The 24,702-nt window shown below is 41.6% G+C and overlaps 2 protein-coding genes across 5 annotated transcripts in view; one reads left to right on the top strand and one right to left on the bottom strand.

Moving 5' to 3' along the window:
- Positions 1-255: 255 nt before the first annotated feature.
- NTPCR (nucleoside-triphosphatase, cancer-related) lies at positions 256-24,257 on the top strand. 4 transcript variants are annotated; one of them, XM_084623012.1, is made up of 6 exons: positions 256-410; positions 4,139-4,301; positions 5,235-5,331; positions 10,026-10,235; positions 21,905-21,946; positions 24,119-24,257. In XM_084623012.1, the coding sequence occupies exons 1-6, from the start codon at positions 293-295 to the stop codon at positions 24,140-24,142; spliced, it is 654 nt and encodes a 217-aa protein (XP_084479138.1). In that variant the 5' UTR covers positions 256-292; the 3' UTR covers positions 24,143-24,257. The 4 variants fall into 4 exon arrangements, with proteins under 4 accessions (XP_084479138.1, XP_084479139.1, XP_084479137.1 ...); XM_084623013.1 differs by lacking the exon at positions 21,905-21,946 and having other exon boundaries at positions 257-410; positions 24,119-24,250; XM_084623011.1 differs by lacking the exons at positions 21,905-21,946; positions 24,119-24,257 and adding an exon at positions 15,786-17,097 and having other exon boundaries at positions 258-410.
- Positions 23,202-24,702, bottom strand: part of PCNX2 (pecanex 2) — a 224,597-nt gene continuing 223,096 nt past the window's right edge. Inside the window, exon 35 of the mRNA XM_084623010.1 lies at positions 23,202-24,325. Coding sequence (XP_084479136.1) covers positions 24,152-24,325 — 174 coding nt within the window. The 3' untranslated portion in view covers positions 23,202-24,151. The remainder of the gene's footprint in view (positions 24,326-24,702) is intronic.

Raw genomic sequence — 24,702 nt, forward strand, 5'->3', positions numbered from 1 at the left:
AGTATGGGCCTAACTGCCAGTGAAATGAAGGACTTCATGTTTACACAGTTTTCTCAACAGCCAAAAGGGTTCTAAAAACTCACTTGTTCTTGTTTAATAAAGGCTGAGAGTCTCATGTAACTCTAGGGTTCTTGCAGCTGGGCCTCTAAGAAAAAACAGGACCCAGCAGGAGAGTTGGCAACAGCCTATTGATCATGAGGCGTTGGTAAACAAACACCAGGCAGTCCCCAGTCCCTTACAGAGTCTAGCAAGCAAAGGCTCGTTTAAAAGACTCTCAGCCTAGCTCTAAGGCATGACCCAACATTGCCTACAGCGCCCCAAGGGAAACTCCTCATGGGGGTGCCCCTCAGGGCCAGGCTCCCGCTCCGCACCCGCTTTTCCCTCGGCCCCACCCAGGAGAGAAAGGGCAGGTGAGCGCTGAACTTCGCCTTTGAGTCTGGACAGGCCCCTGCCCGGCGGGCGCCACGTCAATAACCAGCCTCAAGAGACCCGCTCCTCGGCAGCAAGAGCGCGGCTGAGCGACAGACGCCAGGCCACTTCTGGAAAAGGGGCGGCGGCTGCCGCGTTGCAGGCAGCCGGGAGGCGAGCGGGGCCTGCCGGAGGAGGAGGAGCCGCCGCAGCAGCAGCCCGGGCCCTTGCCACAGGCTCCGGCCGCCCTTGGCGCGCGCGGGGGGCGGGATCGCTGCAGCGCGGCCCCCGGCCCCTCACCATGGCCAAGCATGTTTTCCTCACCGGACCCCCAGGTAACCCGCGGCCCCGCCCCGGGGCTTCTCCTGCAGGGCGGCGTTGGGGCTCGCAGCGCTGGGGGCCCCGAGCCAGCCCCTGTTGGCAGCCACCGCCCCGCCGCGGGCCCGGGGGAAGAGCTGCAGCCTGCCCCGGCCCGCCCCGAGTGTCCCCTCCGAACCGGCCTCCCTTGAGCCCCTGGGAAAACTTGCCCCCGTGTTACGCAGCCCGCCTGGTTACTCCCTTGCGTCCCCTGTGCGTAGATGCACTTCCCAGCCAGTTCAGCGTGGTACATTTCCAGATGAAGTGACACCAGTCTGCGTGACAGGTTTCAGAGTAGCAGCCCTGTTAGCCTGTATCCACAAAAAGAAAAAGGGGGGACTTGTGGCACCTTAAGAGACTAACCCATTTATTTGAGCGTGAGCTTTTCACGTTCTCTGTATGTATATATATGTTCCATTCTGTGCACCTGAAGAAGTGAGCTGTAGCCCACGAAAGCTCATGCTCTAATAAATTGGTTAGTCTCTAAGGTGCCACAAGTCCGCCTTTTCTTTTACCAATCTTAATGCAGTTTAAACTGGTTTGACTGCGTTTGCACCACTGTAACGAATTCGGTCATTTACACTATTGCAAAAACCCTGCCCCTGAAGAGCAGCCATTTCTCTACTGGATTCTCAACCTGGGGCAGTGTAAATGAGAGAGGGATATTTTTCTTTTTCTTTAAGTTTTGGTAATTACCTTGATTTCTCAAATTCTCCACTGAAACGCCAGACAAAACCCTTAAGCACAAAAAAGTACAAAAGCTGTGTTTGAATTAATCCAAGTATCAGAGGGGTTGCCGTGTTAGTCTGTATCCACAAAGACAACCAGGAGTCCGGTGGCACCTTAAAGACTAGCAGATTTATTTGGGCATAAGCTTTCATGGGTAAAAAACCCACTGAAGAATTAAATGACCTGGTTACAGATTTAAAATCTATTTAGTTAAACCAGTGCGACTTGTCTCATGTAGATAAGGCCTCCGAGTGACGAGGAAGCTGATACTGCCATACTAGTAATTTTATTTCGATTTGAATGCTCACTGTCGTTTTGGCTTCATCTGTGCTACAGTTTCCTCTGCATTGTGACCTGCTGCTGATCCCAGTGAAGCCAGCTGGAGATTTGCCAGAAATATTGGCCCCTTAGAAAACAGTTTTTTAAAACTGTTTGTTTATTTAGGAAGTCTTAACAGATTCACAGATCCTTGCCATGTAAACATTAGAGACAAAACAATAATCATTACAACAGTGAGCTTTTGTTTAGAGAAACATTAGATAGTAATAGAATCATTAGATTTCTCTATTTAAGAGGGTGGTGCCATATTACAGGGCGAGAACCATCATACTGCAATCAGAAAACAATTTTTAAGCACAATCTTAAAAGCCATTGGTTTCTGTGAAAGCTAATGCTGGTTGGTGAGGATGAGGCATAACTTTGTGAGGAAAGGAGTACTTGTGGCACCTTAGAGACTAACCAATTTTCTTTTTGCAAATACAGACTAACACGGCTGTTACTCTGGAACTTTGTGAGGGACATTCTTCTTCATTATCTATTTTATTTTCTGTGCAACCCACCAGAATACGTGCATCTCATTTAGCCACTAATCTCAAATGAATGGTCTTTGTTAAAAATGTCTGGTCTCAGGTTTTCCAAAAAATTTAAAGGGATTATGCTTTTTTTATAGATTAATATAATAGTTATACAAAGATAATACATGTGATTAGTGAGAATAATGAAGTACAGGTATTAATCTCATTAATTTCTCATTCTTTCAATGTCCATTGCAGCTGTTGCAAAGCTGTGAACTGCAGAAGTAATTACTAAAACAAATAACAGATTAGAAAACTATGTTTAGCATGGAGCATTTTTAACATAGAGTATAAATCTCTCTAAAGGGACAGTCTAAAGATGTTTAGAGTTTTACAAATTGGTTTGAACTAAGTTCTGTCAAAGATAGGCATTTACGTTACTCACCAGCATGATATGTGGCTGGTACAACTGTGTTTTAAAAAAAACTCTTACCTTACCTAGCCTAACCCCGTGCAAACTGTGATATAGATTAGACCGGTATCTGAAGATAAAATGACTGCAACCTTTATTATTTAGATAGGGAGTTCTCTGGGGCAGTCTTTTTGTTCTGTGTTTGTACAGCGCCTAGCACAAGGGTGTCCTGGGTCATGGCTAGGGCTCCTATGCATTACAGTAATACAAATAATAATTATGCTAGTATGCTTGTGCTGTACAAGATATGATAGACTATGGGCCAGATTTTTTAAGGCATTTAGGTGCCTAAAGATGCAGATAGGCACCTATTTGGATTTTCAAAAGTGCCTATAGCCCAGATTCTCAGAAGCTCCTAGCTTCCATTAAATCATTTAAATCAAAAGTTAGGAGCCCCAGTAGCTTTGAGGATCTGGGCCTAGGTGTCTAACCCCTATCAAATTAGGCACCTGGGCAACTTTTGCAAATCCCACTAGATGCCTGTCTGTGTTGTTACACACCTAAATACCTTTAAAAATGTGGCCCATAGTCTCTGCCTCCAGGAGTTTAAAGGCCTACTCTGCCAGATACTTGACACTTTTGATCCATAAATAAAACTGCTTCGACAAGACAGCTGACTGGTATGATAAAAGGGATGAAATAATGACACCGGATTTTGTATGAGATGGAGGTAAATTTGAGTTTAAAATAAGAGACAGCCAAGAGGTGTATTTTTGATGAGGCCTGGAGGGACACTTCCATTGTAGGATTGGAGAGAACCTCTGGAAGACTGCCAGCATTCACTTAGAGGAAGAGGCAAATTAGATACAATCTGTCCTCCCCTGGTGGGGTATGTGGTGAGAAGGATTTCTAGATCCACTGTGGGATGGATTATCTTCCCTTCTGTTTGTTTAGAAGTTTATTCCTTTCATTAGAAGTCCTTTTGTCTTCTAGGGCCTGATTTTCAGAGGCAATGATCTGCGCACTTACCTCTCCTCTGAGGCCAATGGGAGCTGCAGATGCTTAGCATCTGTGAAAATCAGGCCCATAGGGAATACAGTTATTTTTAACCATTTACTCTATAGATGTGATGAACTCTGACCTTTTTGCCAACAAGAGAACAAATGGCACTGAAATAAAGGGAGGCTGTGTATGACAGAGGCCTACAAACCTTCAAAATGTAATGTGAAACCTGACTTCTGTTTGTTCTTTTTTCCCCTCTCCAGGATAAAAAGTTTTAATATTTTGAGAAATCAGAATCAGGAAAAACATCAGTCTGTATAAAATGTGTGTAGCCAGCTATCTGTCTGTCAAATGTGATTGCTGCCTCAGAATGGGCAAGTTTAAAACCAGGCTTTATGCTTTGCTTGCACTAATAATGGGCACTTCCTTATTTTAGGGATTGGAAAGACGACATTGATCCAGAAAGCCACTGAAGCCCTAAAATCCTCTGGGGTCCCTATTGATGGATTTTACACGGAGGAAGTCAGAGAAGGCGGCAGGAGAATAGGATTTGATGTCGTCACTTTGTCTGGGAGACGAGGAACTTTATCTAGACTTGGGTACTGCTGTTTTATAGATTAAGGTGGTTCTTGCTTTAGGGGCAGTCCTGCAAGCCCCTCCATGCATGAAATGCCCCTTGAAGTAAGTGGGATTTCCACACACAGAGGGCTTTAGGATCACGTTCTTTGTCTGTTTGATTCTCTGGGTCTGATTCACGGTTATCCTTCACTTTATGGAGACATTTGCATCTCTGCCAAGTTAACCTAAAAACCTTACCAACTCAGAATGGTCCTCCAGCTTTCCACTGGTGCAGAACAGCAATTGAACTGGGTCCTCTGACTTTAGAATGGGCTCTGAGTCCCTGTATAACAATAGAACATGCAAACTGGTTTCATGATCCCAGACACTATTTTTTTTTTCAGGTTGGAAGGAAAATAACTTGCTTCCTCCAATTACTTTCTAAGGGACAGACCTGATAATCACGAATCAAAGAAGATAAGTTCAGATAAACTGTCTACAACAAGCTACCAACTGTCCCATAAATCCTATAACTGGGTTTTTAACTAGGCAGGTATTTCAGATCCCCATGTGGAAGGTCTAAAATACATACAAGCTCAAAGTCTCTCCTGCTTCACTGGACATATTCTCAGCATTTAACACTCCATGCAAAACTTTGGCCTCTTCACCCTGTTATCTGTCTTTCTGAACAATGTTTAATACCACATTTAGATGACACTGTGAATAATCTATGGTAGTGTCTATATACTAGGAGGAAAAGCTGTATATTTTCTGTTTTGCCATCTGCAGCATATCCAGTATATGGTGGGGTTTTTTGGGGGGGGACAGGGAGGAAGAGTTGAATTTTAAAGGAAATCTGGCTTATTAGATAACCACTTCTATCCTCACATAGCTAAAGGTATTACAGCAAATTGTCAATATGTTTGTGGTTCATATTATTTACAGTGTGTTCTTTTTTTTTTTTGTAAATTCAGTTCTGATTCTTCTACTGCAAGACGTGAATATCGTGTTGGACAATACATAGTAGACCTGGTTTCATTTGAGCACTTGGTGCTTCCTGTGCTGAGAAATGTGAGTATCTTATGAAAGCTTCTGGAAAGCAAGTACAACAAACAGAATATTATAAGAAGGCTTGATAGGTTAAAGTTGTTGGGTAGCGATAATGACTCTTGTTTTTAGATTTGGCTGTCCTGCACTCACTGCAGGACCTGAAGGGGGTGTGGGGAGCGGTTCTCCTATGATCTGTGAGACTTTCAGGAGATCCCTTTGCCTCCTCAAAACCACTCTTTCTGGTCCCCCATCCCTCTGTCAGGACGTATCTCGTAGAAGCACAGTGTTGCTGTTTTTTTTTGTTTATCACTGTTTTCCTTTTTAATTAGCCTTGTTTCAAGAGACTTACAAACTTGTTACATCTTCAGTTGCTGATAGTAATGCTGATAGTAACTTGAGGATCTGTCTATTGCTGCTTTTGGAGCACTCTGGCTGCATCAGTGTGGGACCTCCGTTGTTGTATTTTAATTTCCATTCTAGGTATCATCTGCTCAAGGCACATTCCATTGGAACAAGTGTTGTCAACATAGGTTTAAAGAATTTTCACCATCAATCCAGTAGTGTAGGTCTGGATTTACAATTTCTGTTTCCAGGCTCCACTCACACAGTAATGGGAACAATGTTTCTTCACTTGAAATTTATTGCTGACAAAATTTGCACAACCAGGTGTTTGAAGTGTAACACAATGAAATGGCTTAATGCCTCCAATGCGTGTGTTCCTTTGTGCTCCATCCTCTTTCCTTCCCTTCGCATGCTATCTGAAGTTTGTTTGAATCATATGTGAGGTAGGTAGGTGATAATACATCCGATATTGTGCTTGTAGTGAATAATAGATAATGTCCTTACTGGAATTGCCGCTCTCCCACCCCTCACCCTGAAATTAAACTAGAACAGATTTTTTTTGTCAGCATCTTCAAGTAAACAGTGCAACAGCTGCTGAGACCATTACCAGAGAAATCCTTTTGATGGTGATTTAACTACATTGCTAAAAGCAGGTTAGGCTAGGGGAGAAGAGAATTTTGGAAGGCACCTGGAGAGGACAGGGAAACAGAGTGGGTAGGAAACTAAGATGAGTTTGAGGTTTTTTGCTTATCTAACACTTTGGAGAAGGAACAAAAACATAACTGTATGGCAACAAAGAGGATAGAAGGACTGTAAAGAGGGTAGGAGGACAAAGGGGAGAGACAAAATTAATAATATTCACAGATTTAGATTTTTTTCTCTTTTTTTAATTTAAGAATGAAACCTCACTTATAGTAAACTTAATGTCTGGGGAAAAGACCTCACTAAACAAGGGCTGCACTTTGTATGCTTATAAAGGATAATGTAACTGTGATTGTTTAATAATCAAAATTCAATACAGATCTTACTAAAAGGAATCAAGTAGCATTCACTTTGCTCACAAGCATAATGGAGCTGTGTGTATGTGTGAAAAAGAATCAAGAGTAGAAAGAAGTTGGAGAATTGGGATAGGGCCTCATCCTGCTCCCATTGAAAATAGTAGCAAAAGTCCTATTGATTCAGTGGGAGCAGGATCTTGCCTATAGGTGGTACAGAATGGGAAAGGAATAGTGTTACAGGGAAGGAAAGCATCAGATTGGAATAGGAAGAGACCAGTGGAAAATAAGGGTAGGTGAAACAAAGTAGAAATATAAGAACTAAAGGGGAGGACAGGTATTGTAGAAAGGTGGTAAGCTAGTAGAAATATAATAACACAAATAATCTCAGATGGTTACCAATAAATCTACAAAAGAACTATACTATAAGGTGTACTGCACTATAAGGTGGGTAGAAAGTTGGCTAGATTGTCGGGCTCAACGGGTAGTGATCAATGGCTCCATGTCTAGATGGCAGCTGGTATCAAGTGGAGTGCCCCAAGGGTCGGTCCTGGGGCCGGTTTTGTTCAATATCTTCATAAATGATCTGGAGGATGGTGTGGATTGCACTCTCCGCAAATTTGCGGATGATACTAAACTAGGAGGAGTGGTAGATATGGTGGCAGGTAGGGATAGGATACAGAGGGACCTAGACAAATTGGAGGATTGGGCTAAAAGAAATCTGATGAGGTTCAACAAGGATAGGTGCAGGGTCCTGCACTTAGGACGGAAGAATCCAATGCACCGCTACAGACTAGGGGCCGAATGGCTAGGCAGCAGTTCTGCGGAAAAGGACCTAGGGGTGACAGTGGACGAGAAGCTGGATATGAGTCAGCAGTGTGCCCTTGTTGCCAAGAAGGCCAATGGCATTTTGGGATGTATAAGTAGGGGCATAGCGAGCAGATCGAGGGACGTGATCGTTCCCCTCTATACGACATTGGTGAGGCCTCATCTGGAGTACTGTGTCTAGTTTTGGGCCCCACACTACAAGAAGGATGTGGATAAATTGGAGAGAGTCCAGGGAAGGTCAACAAAAATGATTAGGGGACTGGAACACATGACTTATGAGGAGAGGCTGAGGGAACTGGGATTGTTTAGTCTGCAGAAGAGAAGAATGAGGGGGGATTTGATAGCTGCTTTCAACTACCTGAGAGGTGGTTCCAAAGAGGATGGTTCTAGACTATTCTCGGTGGTAGAAGAGGACAGGACAAGGAGTAACGGTCTCAAGTTGCAGTGGGGGAGGTTTAGGTTGGATATTAGAAAAAACTTTTTCACTAGGAGGGTGGTGAAACACTGGAATGTGTTACCTAGGGAGGTGGTAGAATCTCCTTCCTTAGAGGTTTTTAAGGTCAGGCTTGACAAATCCATGGCTGGGATGATTTAATTGGGGATTGGTCCTGCTTTGAGCAGGGGGTTGGACTAGATGACCTCCTGAGGTCCGTATAGAATTCTATGATTCTATGATAAAAAGAGTACTTGTGGCACCTTAGAGACTAACAAATTTATTTTATTTGAGCATAAGCTTTCGTGAGCTACAGCTCACTTCATCGGTTGCATCCGATGAAGTGAGCTGTAGCTCATGAAAGCTTATGCTCAAATAAATTTGTTAGTCTCTAAGGTGCCACAAGTACTCCTTTTCTTTTTGCGAATACAGACTAACATGGCTGCCACTCTGAAGTAAATCTACAGGGATCTCATTAATATTTTTGTAGGGACTATGGGACAGCAGCATATGCCAGATAGTCAAAGTCCTTTTTTGTGGACGGTTTGTAGAAATGGCAAAATATATCAGATGTTAGTTTTTCAGAGTCCCAAGGCTCCACTACAGTTTGTTGGATTAGCCTGCTTTGATCACAGAGCGTCTTGAAACTGGTATACGCTACTTTACATATTTGTGTTAGACTCTATGAGCCAGCTCCCACTGTCTTCACCAGGAAAGAGAGTGGATGCTAAAGTGGGCTCTGTTTGGGGCTCTGGAAACATCACCTGAAGGGACTGGGGATTCTGTACAAAGTAGAAGCTCCACTTCTTAGCACTTTTCCAAGTGGCAGGTACTGACTTTTCAGTTCACTGATCTGTGAAAGGGTTTTAGATAAAACTACCCCACTCTGCAGGGACTCGGATGTCAGTAGGGACTCAGCTCTGAAAGGTTTTAAGAAGTATGTTATGTAGTACATCCATTTTCGTAGGAGCTAACATTTTCTATCTTCACAAGGGACAATATGTTGACTGGTTTCTCCTTAAGTTACCTTCATATGTGGTGTCTGCACTTATTCGTGGATTAACAGTGAAGTTTTGACTTGCATTGATTTGCTGCTTACAGACAAATAATAGAACTTGATTTTTCAGTTAATAGCCTCAGAAGAGGGTGGTGAGCTCACTTTCATCTAGTCTGTAGCCTGTCAGATTTCTGTACTCGATTGGTTTATGTGCCATCTTAAAAAATAGTTGTGAAGTGAATGGATGAAGAATCAAGCTCTTATACTACCAATGGCATGCATACCACAGTTTGGAAACCCCTGCCCTAATTATAAGTGTATTTATCTGTTGACCCATGAAAATTCAGGGTTTTGTGGGTGCAGTGATGTGAATGCAGCTTTGAAAATCTAGTGCCCCTCAGACTTAACTACAGTAGCTGGCATGCAAAAATACTATCACATCTTTGCCAAGTGGTAGCAGATGTTGAGGCCTTGCAAGTCAGTTTCCTTGGGAGAAGCTATCAGTAACTTGGAGTCTGAATCTGTTCTTATTGTAACTTGTTCTTTATACTATATACACCAGTCCTTGAACAGAGGTGGTCACAAACCACAAAGCAGACATTCTCCTCTTTCTAAAATCTTAGCCCAAACACGAATAACTTGTTCATAGGAAGCAACTCTTCACCAAGAATTGACTCTAGTTAGGGAGATTAAGTTGGAGAGCAAACTCTCCTGCTGTTTCCAACAGCTTCCCCCCAAAGGACCTACATCACAAAACTAAAAACAATGTACTACATCTTCAAGATTCTACGCTACTCACATGCTAAGAAAAATAACATGTAAAATTGTGTGACTGTGCAATCAGGTGATTGCTGCCCTAAAACTGCAAATCTCAGTCAAGGAACTGAGTTGGCTCTTCCTTTCTTCCCATCTGGGATCCTGTTGCTTTGCTAGGTAACAGGCTGGTTGGCTGCTGGCATCCTTAAGAACTAGGATGACTGGCTTTTCTGCCCTTATGCTCCAGCACTGTTTCAAAGAAATGTTACTCCTGAACTGACATTTCTCCCACAAAGAAGAGTGGCTCTTACATCAGTCTTGATTTCTTTCTGCTGTTTAATCTATTTGTGTATCATTCCTATAGGTCGACCTTGGCAGTGACACAGGGAAAAAAGTGTACGTAATAGATGAGATTGGTAAAATGGAACTCTTCAGCCGGTCTTTTATTCAAGCAGTTCGTCAAACTCTGACTGGTTCAGGGACCACAATTCTTGGAACTATACCAATACCTAAAGGCAAGCCATTGGGTCTTGTGGAGGAAATAAGAAGTCGGAAGGATGTTATGATGTTCAATGTAAGTAATCTCTGATACCTGTAAGAAGCCTTTCACCTCTAGGTCACCAGTGTGAATCTGGCTGGCTCAATTTGAATGCTATCAATGGATGCCCATTGGATAGCCCCAGTGAAATGAAGGCAGTGCTCTCAGTTGAGTTCTTAATGGGCAGATGTTCACATCCCACACAAAAAAAGCACACTGGGCACTTTTGTTGGCAGACTCTTACCAGAGAAACTAGAGATTGAATGAATGGGTCTGTTGAAGGAATATTAGTGTTGTTGTTTCTAGTGTTCCCATCACCATGGTGTGAAAGTGCCAGACCAGCATTTATTCATTCTTTCAAGGATAGTTCATCTTTGAAAATTGGCCTGCAGAACCTTTGCCACCAATGATGATATGTGAGAAGAAAAGAACCTGCCTTGAAACTGAGCTCATTTTGAGTTTGCAGGATTGGTAATTAGAGGAGAAAGAAGGCTTTTTTTTTTTTTCTCCTTGTAAATTCAGCATGCTTTATCCGGAGTCATGGAGACATAATAACATGGAACCCATTGTTACAACACTTAGTTTTCAGATAGGAACTGCACTTTAATAGCCTGCAAATCAAGTGTTGACAAATTCTCAAATCCTTATCCTAACAGTTATGTAGTCTCCTTATAGAAATACCAGTTTAAGAGGTTTATTTATTAAGCATCCAGAAAGATGCTAAATATTTAATAAAACAAGCAAAAAAAATAAAATTTAAAAAATTGGTCTCTTCCCTTTAGTTTAATTTTGGTTGATATTTATTGAAACTAGCACACAGAATTAGACCATATTTCCAGAACAGAACAATATATTCTTATGAAATATAAAAATTCAATAATTGTGACTTGTCAGAAAATTAATATGCATGGAGAGAATGTTTTAATGCAATACACCATACAAGTAGATACTAGTGTATTGTAGATTGCTATATTTTGTGAACATCATAATTAAGACTGAATGAAAGATGAAAGAAAAGAAGTCATAATTTTGATGCTGCTTTATAGGCCGAATGATCTTATTTAGTGGTGCTGTTTTAAAATACATAATGAAAATGTCTGCCTTACTGAGCAATGGAGCTCCCCTAAATATTTACTTCTGTTGTCAAATGTTATGCGATTGTGTGAAATTATACTGATGAGATGGGATGGTCCTCCCCCTGCCCCGCATTGGAAATATAACTGTGTCTTTACTAGGAATGCCATTGACCATTTCTGCATCACCTAAGAATCAGTGCCCTGTATCTGCAGCATCAATTATGAGTTATCCATCACCATCTTCACCTGCTAGTCATCAACCACTATATGCTTTAATGTCTGCTCACTTTAAAACCCAGGAAAGCCACATTTCTATTTGGTAGCAGGCCACATCTTCCTCACTGAATATCACAGCGTCACTCATGACATCTCCACGTATGTCTCAGCAGACTTCTGGACACTAGGCCATCTCCATTCACTATTGAAGTCAATTGGAATTTTGCTGTTGCCTTTACTGGGACTAGGACTGTAGACAACTGTATCACATTCTCTGAGAAAGTTGTCAGTCTGTTTACATTGCTAGGATCATGACCTACAGTTATTCTCATTCTGATTATGGAAAACTGCTTACTTAATACATTAGCTAAAGCGCTGGGGATGAGGAATGTAACAAACTGTGATGTTCCCAGGTCACAGGGGCCTAATGTACTGAAGCATCATCTAGCAGGATATCTGCCTTGCATGTGAACATGAATATATTTACCTGTTCATTCCCTGCTGGTTCAAATTTGTGCATGAAGCAGGAACCGAAGCTGTCTGTAATGATGCAGGTGTTTCTGCTGGCTACTATAAGCAATAGATCACCGTCTCCATTCGTGAATTGCCATAACATGGGGGAGGACTTGGAGTGCCCCTGCAGCCCTTGCACAGCCAAGCAGTGTCAGCCATTTCTTGCTGATTCGTTTTTGCCTCCCAGTGTAGACAGGTAACTCCAGACCAGTTTGGTCCACCTTGGTGACTTCTTGTGGAATTAGGCTGTGTGTGAGGAATTTAGCATAGTTCTCCCATGTCCTCTACTTAATCTTTTAATAGGAGTTCCAGTGTCCAAAGCTGAGCATGCAAAGGGTGCTGTTCTTTTGCTTGCACCACCATTGTCCTCTTGTGACCCAATCCTCAGCTGGTGTAAATGGGTGCAGCGCCGCTCACAGCGGTTGAGCATCTAGCCCTTAATATTGAACGTATTACCTCCTACTGCACTTTGGGATTATTGAGTATGAAACTCCTGTGTAATAAGAGTGGTTTTATATTGGTGGTGGTATTATTAATTAATTCTTGTAGTGTAGCGTCTAGGAGCCTTAGTCCTAGATCGGGACCCAGTTGTGCTAGATGCTGTACAAGCACCGAACACAAAGATTGTCCCTGCCCCTAAAGAACTTGCCTTCTATTGTTGCACGGCTCCATCTTTCTGAGGAAACTAAATCTTCCCAGTGATAATGCAGGATGGTTCACCCTCACTGCCCATTTCCCTAGAACTTTTCCTTTATAGGCTCAGTATTATACATAGTATAGAGGCCCAGGTTATACTCCGAAGCTGGCTTGCCTCCATTTTCTCCTTAAACCCTTCCTTTTGCTTTTGGAAAAATACAGTAGTGAAGTTTGGGTTTCCAGCTGTCTTTTTAAAAAGAACAAAAACAAGAATCCATAGTAGGTTTCAGTGTAGAAAATATAGCATCATCATACAACCGTGGTGCAAGACCCACTGCATCACAGGAGGTTAGAAACCAGAGGCTACAGAAAGTTAACGTCTTTAATTATAAATGATGCATGTTCTTTTCCCTGATATTCAGTCAGCTTCTGTATGACATGGAGTAAGAGTGTTTATGGACTGTTAATACATCATCTTTATGAACTGTCCATATATCATAATTCTACATAAATTCAGTTTACTAGAAGTATATTTTTTTTACTAGTAGAATGAAAAGCACCCATCATCAGAGGTGTATTTCTAACCTAGAAAATCATCCCTCTGAAACCTGACCTTTTTCTAAGCCCCACACTTATGCTGTTTTCTGAAAGCAACATTTCTCCCTTTTCAATTTTCACCTTGTCCCTTCTCTCGCAACATTTTCGTGGAGAATTTTTTTTTTTTTTAAAATAACAAAACACTTCCTTTTCTCTGTCTTCAGCTCTTGATATAGTTATCTTGCATTTGGTTTTTGTGGCATCTGGTAACTACATGTCAAATCCTATTTGTATTGTGCCTAGTAAAATCAGAGGTACCAGGCACAAAATCATTAAAGTCAAATGCCCGAGATGTTCCTGATCCATCTGTGTCAGTTTATTTTGATAAAAGTATTGAGGAATATGGATTTTTTTGTCCGCTTGTTTCCCCTGTTTCTTCCTGTGCTCAGAAGAGAAAAGGGCTCCAAATAGAGATTTTTTGCAAGCTGATCTTTCCCTGAGCGTACTTGTCTTTTTATTGGGATAATGGACCTCATAGTGTTCTTGCATGTTTGGAATCTTGGTGCGGGTTCCTTCTATCTTACGCAGATGCTTTGTAACAGTGATGTTCACAAACACTTTCAGCTCTCTGGATATGAATATAAATACTGGCATTTCTAATATATAACATAAGCATTGGGGTTTTTTGTTCTGCCATGTTGTTGTCTGGAAGTCAGCCCACAACTTGGGTCTAGACCATCTCTAGAGGTTAATAAGAGCAGAACATGAGAACAAAAAGTCTTGCAAAATAGCCATGAAGATTTCCCAATCTGTACAATATGCTTGCCAGTAGTCTCAGTTTAGAAAATTTCTTGCTGCATATATGTACATAAAAGCTTTGGCTACACAGGTATTTTACATGACTTGAACATATGGATATTGCTATTTTAAATGTTTGGCAGATCACCTGAAAGTCAAGATAATGGGTGAAGTCAAGAGGTTTACTGTGGGACCATGGCATCTGACTTACCTGTGTTGTTCACTGTACCTTGTGTCCCATGATAAATACCCTGTAGAGTGATTGCACTTTTGAGTGCCTCGCTCTCTGTGTGTTTGTTACTCAGAATGTTGGTCAATAAAAGTAACATTTCGAAGACTTCTTCCCTCCCTCCTGTTTTCCATGTCTCTTTTTCAGTTGCCCATTGTTGTATCTGTTCCCTGGAATTAAAACGGCCTGGATGAAAGTACTATGTCAAATTGCTAACTCTCTCTCTTCAGGTTCACAATGTCTGTTGCCAACAGTTACATATGGCTTCATTTATTGTATAGAGTAGTAGATTGGGACATTACCAATACATTTATATGTATAAAAAGAATATCCAGAGTTACTCTCCGTTTCAGCATTAACTGTTGTGTCGGAAGGAATATAGAACCTCATGGTTCAGAGCTTAAGCCAATTTGATCTTCATTTACGGTGAGAATTTACTGGAGGCAGATAATCCCACATCTGCCTACTTTGGGGTTTCTTGCACCTGCCTCTAACGCATTTGGTGCTGGCCACTATCAGAGACAGGATACTGGACTAGGTAGACCATGGTCTGACCCAGTTATTGCACTGACGTACAAGAGGTGAAATCCCGACCCCACTGAAGTCAGTGGGAGTCTTGCCATTGACTCTAGTGGTACCATATGTTACCCTAGGTCTCCACTTGTGCAGGCACAAGTAGTTTTGTACATGTACATCTGAAGTGCAAACACTTGCATGTGCACAAGTGCTAGACCTCGCCCTCACAAAACCCAACAGTTATACAGGCATAAGAATTAATCAGCTCTGGTGTTTGCACTTTCAAAAGACTCCTAAACTTTGTGAGACAAGGTGCATGAGGTGATATTTTATTTCACAAGCTTCTGTTAGTGAAAGACACAAGCTTTTGAGTTTGCACAGAGCTCTTCTTCAGGTCTGAACCTGCTTGTCTTTTACCAACAGAAGCTGGTCCAATAAAAGATATTACTTCACCCACCGTGTCTTTCTCTAATAACCTGGGACCAACACAGCTACAGTAACACCTAAACTTTAACTGGTTTTTGAATTCTTTTGAAAAAAATTCTCCAAAGATTCTGAGAAACCCAGGTATCTTCGCATCAGAGCAGTGTTGCATAATATTCGAGAGCTTGTTTTAATTCTTCGCTGCAGGGGTAGTTGACACGAGTAAGTCATCCTTATTGAAATATTATCCTATCAAATACTGAAGGCAGAAAAACCACTACTATACAGTATGTGAATGATTTAAGGTATCTTGAAAAGCATTTCTAGGAATGGAGAAAGTGTGTGGTCGCTGTTTTGAATGATTTTTGTCAGTCATTCACAAGTGAATAATCACTTGTATTTGCAGTACTTTTAAAGATTTATTCTAACAGTTTTACATAGGTTTCTGGGGGTATCAGATGGGGGTCGTCTGTTTGCTGTAAGTAGCAAGAGGAAGCAGATGTTTCACAGAATTATTCCTCTCCCAATATGGAAATATATGCTGGACTTGATTTAAAAAAAATTCAAATGACAATGAGATGGTTATTTAAAGCGTAAACCAAATCCTAATATGTTAAAATTTTGATTCCCCCCCACATCTAGGTTACGAAGGAAAATAGAGACAACATTTTGCAAGATATTGTGACAACTGTGCAGAATTGCACAAAATGAAGACCATTTCCTTGTTTGTAACCATAAGCTCTTATATAAGTATATTGGAGGGCCCAATCCTACTCAGGCCTGGGGCAACTTTACCAGTGTCTTTGATATGAGGAGGATTGAGTCTGTAGCACTGTAAAATGTGAAAATGAGACGGTGGGCTTCCATGTGTTTTTGTCTGTCATTTGCGTAGAATTTACTCAGTTCACAAGGTTTAAAAAAACCCTCATCCTGGGATCTGAAAGTCAAGCAATTGTTTCTGATTCCAATTATAGTAGCGCAAATTCAATTAACTATTAAATTCAATGGAACTATTGATTCAGCCCCTAATCCTGCAACATATGGTGAGGGTAGTCTGCTGTGCCTTCAGAGACGCGTTAAAGTCAACAGAGCTCTGCGCAGGTCCCACAGTCCTCCAGCACACGACACATTGCAGAACTGGGGGCTGACATGTGTGTAACAGAACGTAGTCAGAGCATAATCTTGCACAATCTGCTTTGTGCATTATCGCCACCACTGACACTGACCCTGGGCTCCTACCGCAGTGTGCCTCAGCTAACTCTCCAGTGTGCCCCAGCTGGGTCAGCATTATAAATGATGATGAACAAAACACAATAGCTTGATTCTCACATCCCCGGATAAGTAAACTGAGCAAATGTGATCTGAAATCCTAAGACAAATACATGATATAACTGGACAATTGTCATTTACAGTGTTGAATTTTAGAGAAAATATTAACTTTAAGTTGCTCAGACAGTGCTTGATAGGAATGCTGCCTGCTCTCTATTTTCACGTTTTCTTTTTGCCAAAAAAAAGGCTTCAGGACCCTGGCTTTCTTAATAAAATCTTGACAGATGTTTTTCATAAAATGTTTAAAATATCAAACATTAGACTTAATGCTTCATTTGACTATCCAAGTTTAACAATCCATTATGGCTTATTGTTGCTTAATGATTTCTGTTTATTTCCTTTTGCAATCCTGGGCATGTTTTTTGGTTAATGATGAAGCAAGAAATGAGAGTATTAGACAACATATATCCCCAGGAAGTTTGTAAATGTGTTTAGGAAAAAAGCATTTACCACTTAATCAGTCTTGCATGTCATAAACTAAATTTCCAGCCAGGTGTACTTTTGTTCTCATGCAGCGTAAAGAGTTTTCTACTTCAAAGATTTAGGAATGGAAAGGACTGAATTCCTTCCTTTCTTGTGGAGTGTAACAAATGTTAAAATAAACACGTTGGTTAAAGGCATATGGAAACCTGCATTGTAGTTAGTCATTTATTTGTACACCAGTTCATAGTTACGCTCTAATAGCAGCGTGTGTTTATAAAGCCAGGTTCTGACAACCCTTTTGCTATGGTACAGGAGGCTGTGGGAAGCATGCAAGGAGGATCCTTCCTCTTCCTCATACCCTGTGCAAGGGTCTGTTAGAAGTGAGTCCTGCCGTGGGCTCCTGGAGGTGCACATCACCACCAAAGGGTTGGGGCTAAGACCCTGTTCTTAGTATGTACGAGGGAGGGAGAATTCCCCCCAGAGCTCCCTGTGGGCTTGTGCAGCTCTCTGCTACCCCAACACAGGGCTGTGCCTTAAAGACATATTTCAGAGTAGCAGCCGTGTTAGTCTGTATCCGCAAAAAGAACAGGAGGACTTGTGGCACCTTAGAGACTAACAAATTTATTAGAGCATAAGCTTTCGTGGGCTACAGCTCACTTCATCGGATGCATAGAATGGAAGATATAGTAAGAAGATATATATATATACACACACACATACAGAGAAGGTGGAAGTTGCCGTACAAACTGTAAGAGGCTAATTAATTAAGATGAGCTCTTATCAGTAGGAGGAAAAAAAACTTTTGTAGTAATAATCAAGATGGCCCATTTAGATAGTTGACAAGAAGGTGTGAGGATACTTAACATGGGGAAATAAATTCATTGATTCCATAATTAAACATCAGCTGTCTACATTAGCTAGGAACTGTGGACAACTCCAAGCTATCGCTTAAAATACTGCTGTTGGGTGATCCAGTCTTCTCCAAGAGTAAAGTGTTTAGATGTGCACCTTACCCTGAAGTTCAGCAAATACTGGCTTTGTCAGAGCTGAGAGTTAGAGCGAGTTTCTCCACTATGAATAGCCAAGCCCTTGTCCTCAAGCGCTTGACTCTAGGGAATTGGTAGATATGTCTACACTGCAATTCAAAACCTGTAGCTGGCTTGGGCTGTCAGACAGCTTAATTGCAGTGTAGATGTTTGGGCATGGGCTGGCACCTGGGCTCTGGGACCCTCCCACCACGCAGGGTCCTAGAGGTTGGGCCGCAGCCCAATCTAGAACTCTGAGCCTGGACATTTTTTTGAGAAAGGGTGTGACTTTCCCTCTCTTCTATAAAGAGAATGGACAGAACCTTTGCCAAATTTACCAGCTGCTTCCCCCATCACCTCTCTCAGCTGGAGACTCTAAGAAGTTGGAAATCCTCTGATTAAATAGTGTTTTTGTATGTAAAGTGAAATGAGGAGCCAAATCTGACTTGCTGAAGCTCTTTACCCATTACTCATGCTACCTTTCAAGAGCCTGTTTGCTTTCATAATGCTATAATATCCCAGCTGTGCAATTGGTGTTAATATAATTGTCCTCTAGCATTACTGATCCTTCTTGCTATTTTTTTTTTTACTTCATTTTGTAGAGTTGTGACACTGTCTTATGTGGTTGTAGAGTACCTAGTATAACGGATCCCCCCCTCCTAAGGGGGACCTTTTGTGCACTTTACACTACTATTAATTTTTCCTTGATAAATGCTAGCTAAGCCATCTGTCAAACCCTCTTAGCATTCAGACACCTCTTGCAATAGAAGAGCCCTTTATTTTACTGCATTCTCAGATTTACCCACCTCTGTACATATAATCCCTCCTTTCCTGGTCATTGATATATAGGGTCAAATTTTTAGCTATACTTGTGTGTGTTCCAAACCGGATGCACACAAACTTGTGCAATTAGAAGTTTTAGCTGGCAAGTGTTTGCATGTGCAGTCTTCTGTGTGCGCACACAGTGGTCCAACCAAAAAATATACCTCCTAATGTGGGTGTAACTGCACTTCTGCACCAATGCCCCGTGGCTTCTAGCACTTACACATAACTAACTTTATTCTGAAGATAATCATGGGAATTTCCTTCTCAAAGTGAATTGGGAAAGAACACTGGTCCTCTTTGGTAGCAGTTTTCTCAAACTGCCCAGGGAAAAATCCAGAAGGGTTGGTGCCTAAAGTTCGTTTTCCAAGTCCCTGTTCAACCAACAAGGTTTCTTGAGTTACAGCTGTATTAGTGGTTCGTACTAGCCATGCTAATTAACAGGTTATCATGCAAAATTTATAATATTACACTTACCATATCCCCAAATCTGAGTGGTATAATACTGTGCTGACAGAGGACATTCCCTATTACTTAATCCACACATTCCACTGTCTCCAACTAGTGTGAGTGTTTCCTCCATTAATTCAGGTTAGAAATAAGGCACAATTCTTTCACTTAAATGGGAATAGGTTACCAAAGGGTCTAGTGGATTCACCATAATTTGTCCTGGGCTTAAAACCCATCCTACTGAAGTCAATAGGAGTTTTTCAGTTGAGTTTATGGGAGCCAGATTGGGTCTCTTTCTAAAAAACAAAACAAAACAAAAAACGCAATAGCACAGCCATAAACTATGATCTTGATGTAGGGGATACTGAGTGAAAATCTCTCACTCGTGTTATGCAGGTGGTCAGACGACATGCTTTTAATGGTTGCTTTTGGCCTTTAAATCTAAGTCAGTCCCAAGGTAATGCAACGTGCCTGTTTCAAATGTTCAGTAAGGGGGTGAGAAACGAATGGTTCCAAATTAAGTTCCGCTCTTATGGTACCCCACGTTCATTGTAAAGGCAAAAATGTATTGCCTGGTCTCACACGTGCAGCCTATTTGGAAAGCCTTAAGAGCACAGTGACAACTAGAGCATTGACAATTTCCCTGATCAGCTCATTTACCAACAGCAAACACTGTGTGACGATAACCCTCTGATACCGCAGCAAGACGCCTGATGACAATGTTACTGCACCTGCATGAGTGCCTATTTTGTTTAAGCTCGAGCATCAAGGACATTGTTGGCAAGGAAGTTTATAACAATTCCAGCATAAAACAGTGCAGACAGCCTGACATAAATAGAGGCTGCATTACTGAGCATGTGTCAGCCAGTTTTTTACTCGTGACATTTGGAAAGTCAGAGAGGGGTAAGTCTTTACCATTGGACCTGCTGCAGAGTTAATAATAGGGCTAAGAAATATCAGTCTTACAGAATTAAGTACAAGTAACAGTAAAGTGCCCTAATTAATTATCAGTCTCCCTTTCCTGGAGCGGGATGAAAATGGCACTAATTTGGTAGTTAAAAGGAATAATTTATTGACAAGGAGAGGGTTATTACATGCTGACAAATTTCAGTATTTATTCAGATGTCCTAAGGTGAGTTTCTTGGTACATCTAATCCTGACCCTGACTTACACAACCTGTTTACCCAAAGAAAAGCAGGCTGGAGGTAGACTGAAGTCAGACCAAAGAAGCCATTTCCCCCTTCCCCTATCCTCAGAACCTAAGCAGATGAGCTATGAATTAAACCTCGAAGACGCCCAAGAACTTGATGACTACAAGGAACTCTGAACAGTTCCGACATGGAGAATGGAAATCACACTGACCTTAAGTAGGCTTGACAAAGTTTGTCCCACTCTTGGATGTAAGTGTATATTAAGTCCTTCTGTTTCCTACCGACTGTACAATCAGATAACTTTTATAAACAAGGCTTGGGGTCTGCCAACTGGTGACCAGATGCTAGGGTGAACATAACTGATTTAGCAGCCCCTGGCTGGTTTCACTAATGTTGCTGAAGTAATTGATTAGATACTCTGGGCAGATTCTGACCTTATTTCCATGAGATGAGCGCCTGACCTTTACTGCATGACTTGAGCAAGAACAAATTAGTGAAAGAATAAAATAGGTTTAAGGAAACAAACCAAGAGAGGGAAAAACAGTTAATCTGAGGGCTAAAATGGGACTAGTTCTGCAATGTTCACACTTATTTTACCATATACCCCCACTGCTCTGCTTTCTCGCTCAGTCCTGAGACGTTATAAGGATCCCTCCACTGCTTTCCTCCCACTTTGATCATCAGTAAAATGTCACCTACCCAGGCTCCGTACAACACTCTGACTATTTTTATCTTTGCCTATAGCTACGGAATTTGGGGCTAAGGCTCTCCAGGCAGATCAGTGAATGGGGTGGTGCCATCATTCCCTCATCACTGATGGTGTTTCCATAAAAGCAGCACATACACTGATTGTGCTTGGAGAGTGGGAGCTTGTCTTCCTCAAAGGTTGGTGCAGTTGCCTATTAAGCTGGGGGTGTCCTACTCGAAAGCAGCAATAAAGGATTCACCTGGCAGCAGATTGGCTATCCACTGCTGCATTGCATGGGTCATAGCAGTGCTGCTCTCCAGTATATCCACCACATTTTGGAATTAGGGGAATGACCAGTGAGCAGGCTCCTTGCTACACAGCATGTTGAGTAAGTGACTTCTTGCCCCTGCTGTATTGGAAAATTTCAGCATGTCACCCAATATTGATGCGTTGGGATCATGCAATATATATTTAAAGGTGCTGGTCACAGCCATCCTCCAAACACCACTGTCGCTGCACACTCTTAACATGTAACACAGACAAACTGCTCAACCGTAACAGCTTAGTCCTATACAATCCTGGATGGATATTATCCACCGCAGAACCTCAGAGTTGTGAACACATACTGGAGGTTGTTCGTAACTCTGAACGAAATGTTATGGTGGTTCTTTTCAAAAGTTTACAACTGAACATTGACTGAATGCAGCTTTGAAACTTAACTAGGAAGAAGAAAAATGCTGCTTTTAACCATCTTAATTTAAATGAAACAAGCACAGAAAGTTTCTTTAACCTGCCAACTCTTTTTTTAACTTTCCCTTTATTTTTTAGTAGTTTATATTTAACACTGTACTGGCTTTTTTTTTTTTTTTTTAGTGTCTGCTGCTGCCTGATTGTGTACTTCCAGTTCCTAAGGAGGTGTGTGGTTGACCGGTCAGTTTGTAACTCTGAGGTTCTGCTGTATAATCTATTTGTAGCTCATCTAGCTCCAGTGTTCAGAAAAACAAGACAATTACCAAAAGTCATTCTTATTCAATAAAAACATCCACCTAGACCCCAATTTCATGATTCCCAACAGAGCATCTTTGATTACGCTGTGGGCACTATTGCTCACCTTAAATACACTGACGATATAAGTATTCTTATTGACAACATAGCCAACATGGTCAATACAAAGCTACGGGCTGTTGTCTCCGAGAATACCAGTAATGCTTGTTTTTTGTAATTGTTACTGTTGGGAAAGTTTAACATTCCTGCTGTTCACCCAGCCAAGATATTTCAATAACAGTTTTAAAACAAAAGAAAAATATCTGCAACATTATATATAGGCACGAAAAGTAACTGGATACTTTGACAAAATCCTCCCCTCCCCCCAATAGGCAGTTGGGATTTTTTTTTTTTTTAACAACTAAAATGTGTCGGGATAAAGCCTGTTGTGAGAGGCCTGGGGACCCTGTGCTTGGGGGGGTAGGAAGCCGCCTTTATCTGCACACCTGTGCAGCAACAGGTTGGGATTCATTGTGAGCACTCTCCTGGTGCACAGGTGCATCAAGAGGACCTGGTCTGTTGGCTTGAAATAGGACTAGAAGCCTGGGCTGTCCTCTGGTGCAGCAGCACTAAAGCACATGCTCCTGTCACCTTGCCCCATCCAGGCCCTGTGGACGCAGGATCTCTCAGTGGTGCCTTCGAGGCCAGCACATTCCACTTTCTCCCGTGTGTGGCCATTATGAGGGAGGGCAGGATTTTGCCCATAATGTTCAGAGCTTTAGCACCAGGCTAATTTATATTAAGTAGTGGGAGACAAAATGTGGATTTCCAAAGCCTGCAAATCAGCAAGTAAGTAAACAAATATGACTGAAAAGAATGACAATTGCTGCATCAGAGAGTGTACTTGGCTCACTTATTTTGACCAGTGTCGTTTAGGTTTTTGGTTTTTTTACAGTATTGCATATAGATGCCATGGTAATGGACAGGGTCTGTGAATGTGAAGGCAACAAGTATATTGTGTAAAAGTAACGAGAGCTCACTACAGCATCGCCTATTCAATCTTGCTCATTAAGTGGGACGAGACAACCTGGTTTTGTGTAGAAAACCACCATGGCTGTGGATTAGCATGATAAGTATTAGACAGGAGCTGCTGTAGTTACAGTAAAGAGGAACATTGAGACACCAATAATTGTAAATTGTTTAATTACAAAAAAATGTATGAGCATGTGTGTGTACATACTATAGTACATTAAGGATTTGTTTTAGCCTCTTGGCTTCAGATATAGGCATGCATTCCTGTCAACTCAACAGGAGTGCGAGATCACATGTCAGAGCAGTCTTGTATATAAAACTGCTCTATTTGCAAATAAGGAGCACCATATGCTTTGTGAAGGCTTTCCATGCACTGGCTATACTTGTTCTCAAAACTTGTCTTGTGGCAATGTGTAATCTATCTCTTTCATACAATATTTCAACATGGCTGCATGCAGTATATCTTTGCCTATATTAATATGTTGCTATATGTAATTACCATCTGCGTAACACTAAAGAAAAGGAAGAATGAGGCTTGCCTTTAAAAATTCTCAGATTTAGCTCTAATGTTACAGTGTGTATTGTACTATCCTATTACATGTTCTATTCAGAATTTTTCTTTGTGATGCATTATGTATAAAATGCCAATTATTTAACATGCAGTCCTCTTTTTTGTTATGGCAGGAAACAGATGTCTGTGTGCTTTTCGCTGAGTTGCATTAAGATCTTCCACTGCTTTCACTTGCACTTCCATGCATGCTTCTTTTTGAGCACGTCCAGATTTCCACCACAAGTGGGTCAGCACCGCTGCAGGGGGAAGGATATCAGGCAGAGTTTATTCATTGTTTTAGAAATGTCAAGAACCTGAGATGAAGTTGCACTGCATTTTAGGACATCTTTAAAATCTGTAAAGGTCCTTCCATCCCCACATACTGAGCCTTTCTGCTGAAGAACATCTGCACAATGGGATTCTCTCTCCGAAGTTAGAAAAATAAAGGGGTTTGAGGTTTGTTGTTACACTTGAAATAACTGCAGCTGACTGACCTAGATGTGTTTTTCTTTACTTTGAAGGAGTACATATGGCCCTTGAACTAGGAATATTCCTCACTGCTCTTCTGAGAGGCTCTGTTGAGAAGCTGTGTCCTCCAGTGCCATATCCTCCTGGCTGGCTCTTCTACACTCCAGATTATGACTCTCAAAAATGGCATGGGCAGGACCTCGGTCTTTTCGCTGTCTTGATTTTGTAGCATCAGTCACTTCATAAGTCTCGGAGAACTGCTTAAAACAAAATGTAGAATAGTTTAGGAAATGTCTAGATGGCGCTTCATTTGGTTCTTTTCAAAAGGACATTTTGAAACAGAACCAGACAGATTTCTGGACTTCATACAGTTGTGTGTAATTTTGTGAGATTCACATTTATTTATAGTGTGAACTTCAGGGGCTAAAAAGGAATTAGAGAAGACCCCGGCACTTGTCCCTCTTCATGGGATAACAGCATAGTACTGCCCGCAAGAACAGACTACCAGATAGAGATTGTGCAGTTATACCTACATTGTACTGTGCCTGATCATGTTAAGGCTGAAAAGGATGCCCCAAATTATCCCTACATGTAATGAGTCTAATGCTGCTCCAACTTCATGAGAAGACTTCCTGTG

The sequence above is a fragment of the Lepidochelys olivacea genome (genome assembly GCF_965140295.1).
Source record: "Lepidochelys olivacea isolate rLepOli2 genome assembly, chromosome: 3".
Lineage (NCBI taxonomy): Eukaryota > Metazoa > Chordata > Testudines > Cheloniidae > Lepidochelys > Lepidochelys olivacea.

Bases quoted from the DNA above. Each gene is read 5' to 3' on its own strand.
- NTPCR (XM_084623011.1), top strand. From the start codon at position 293: ATGACCCAACATTGCCTACAGCGCCCCAAGGGAAACTCCTCATGGGGG. The intron at 411-4,138 runs GTGAGCGCTGAA...TCCTTATTTTAG, and splicing joins ACCCAGGAGAGAAAGGGCAG to GGATTGGAAAGACGACATTG. The intron at 10,236-15,785 runs GTAAGTAATCTC...CCCCACATCTAG, and splicing joins AGGATGTTATGATGTTCAAT to GTTACGAAGGAAAATAGAGA.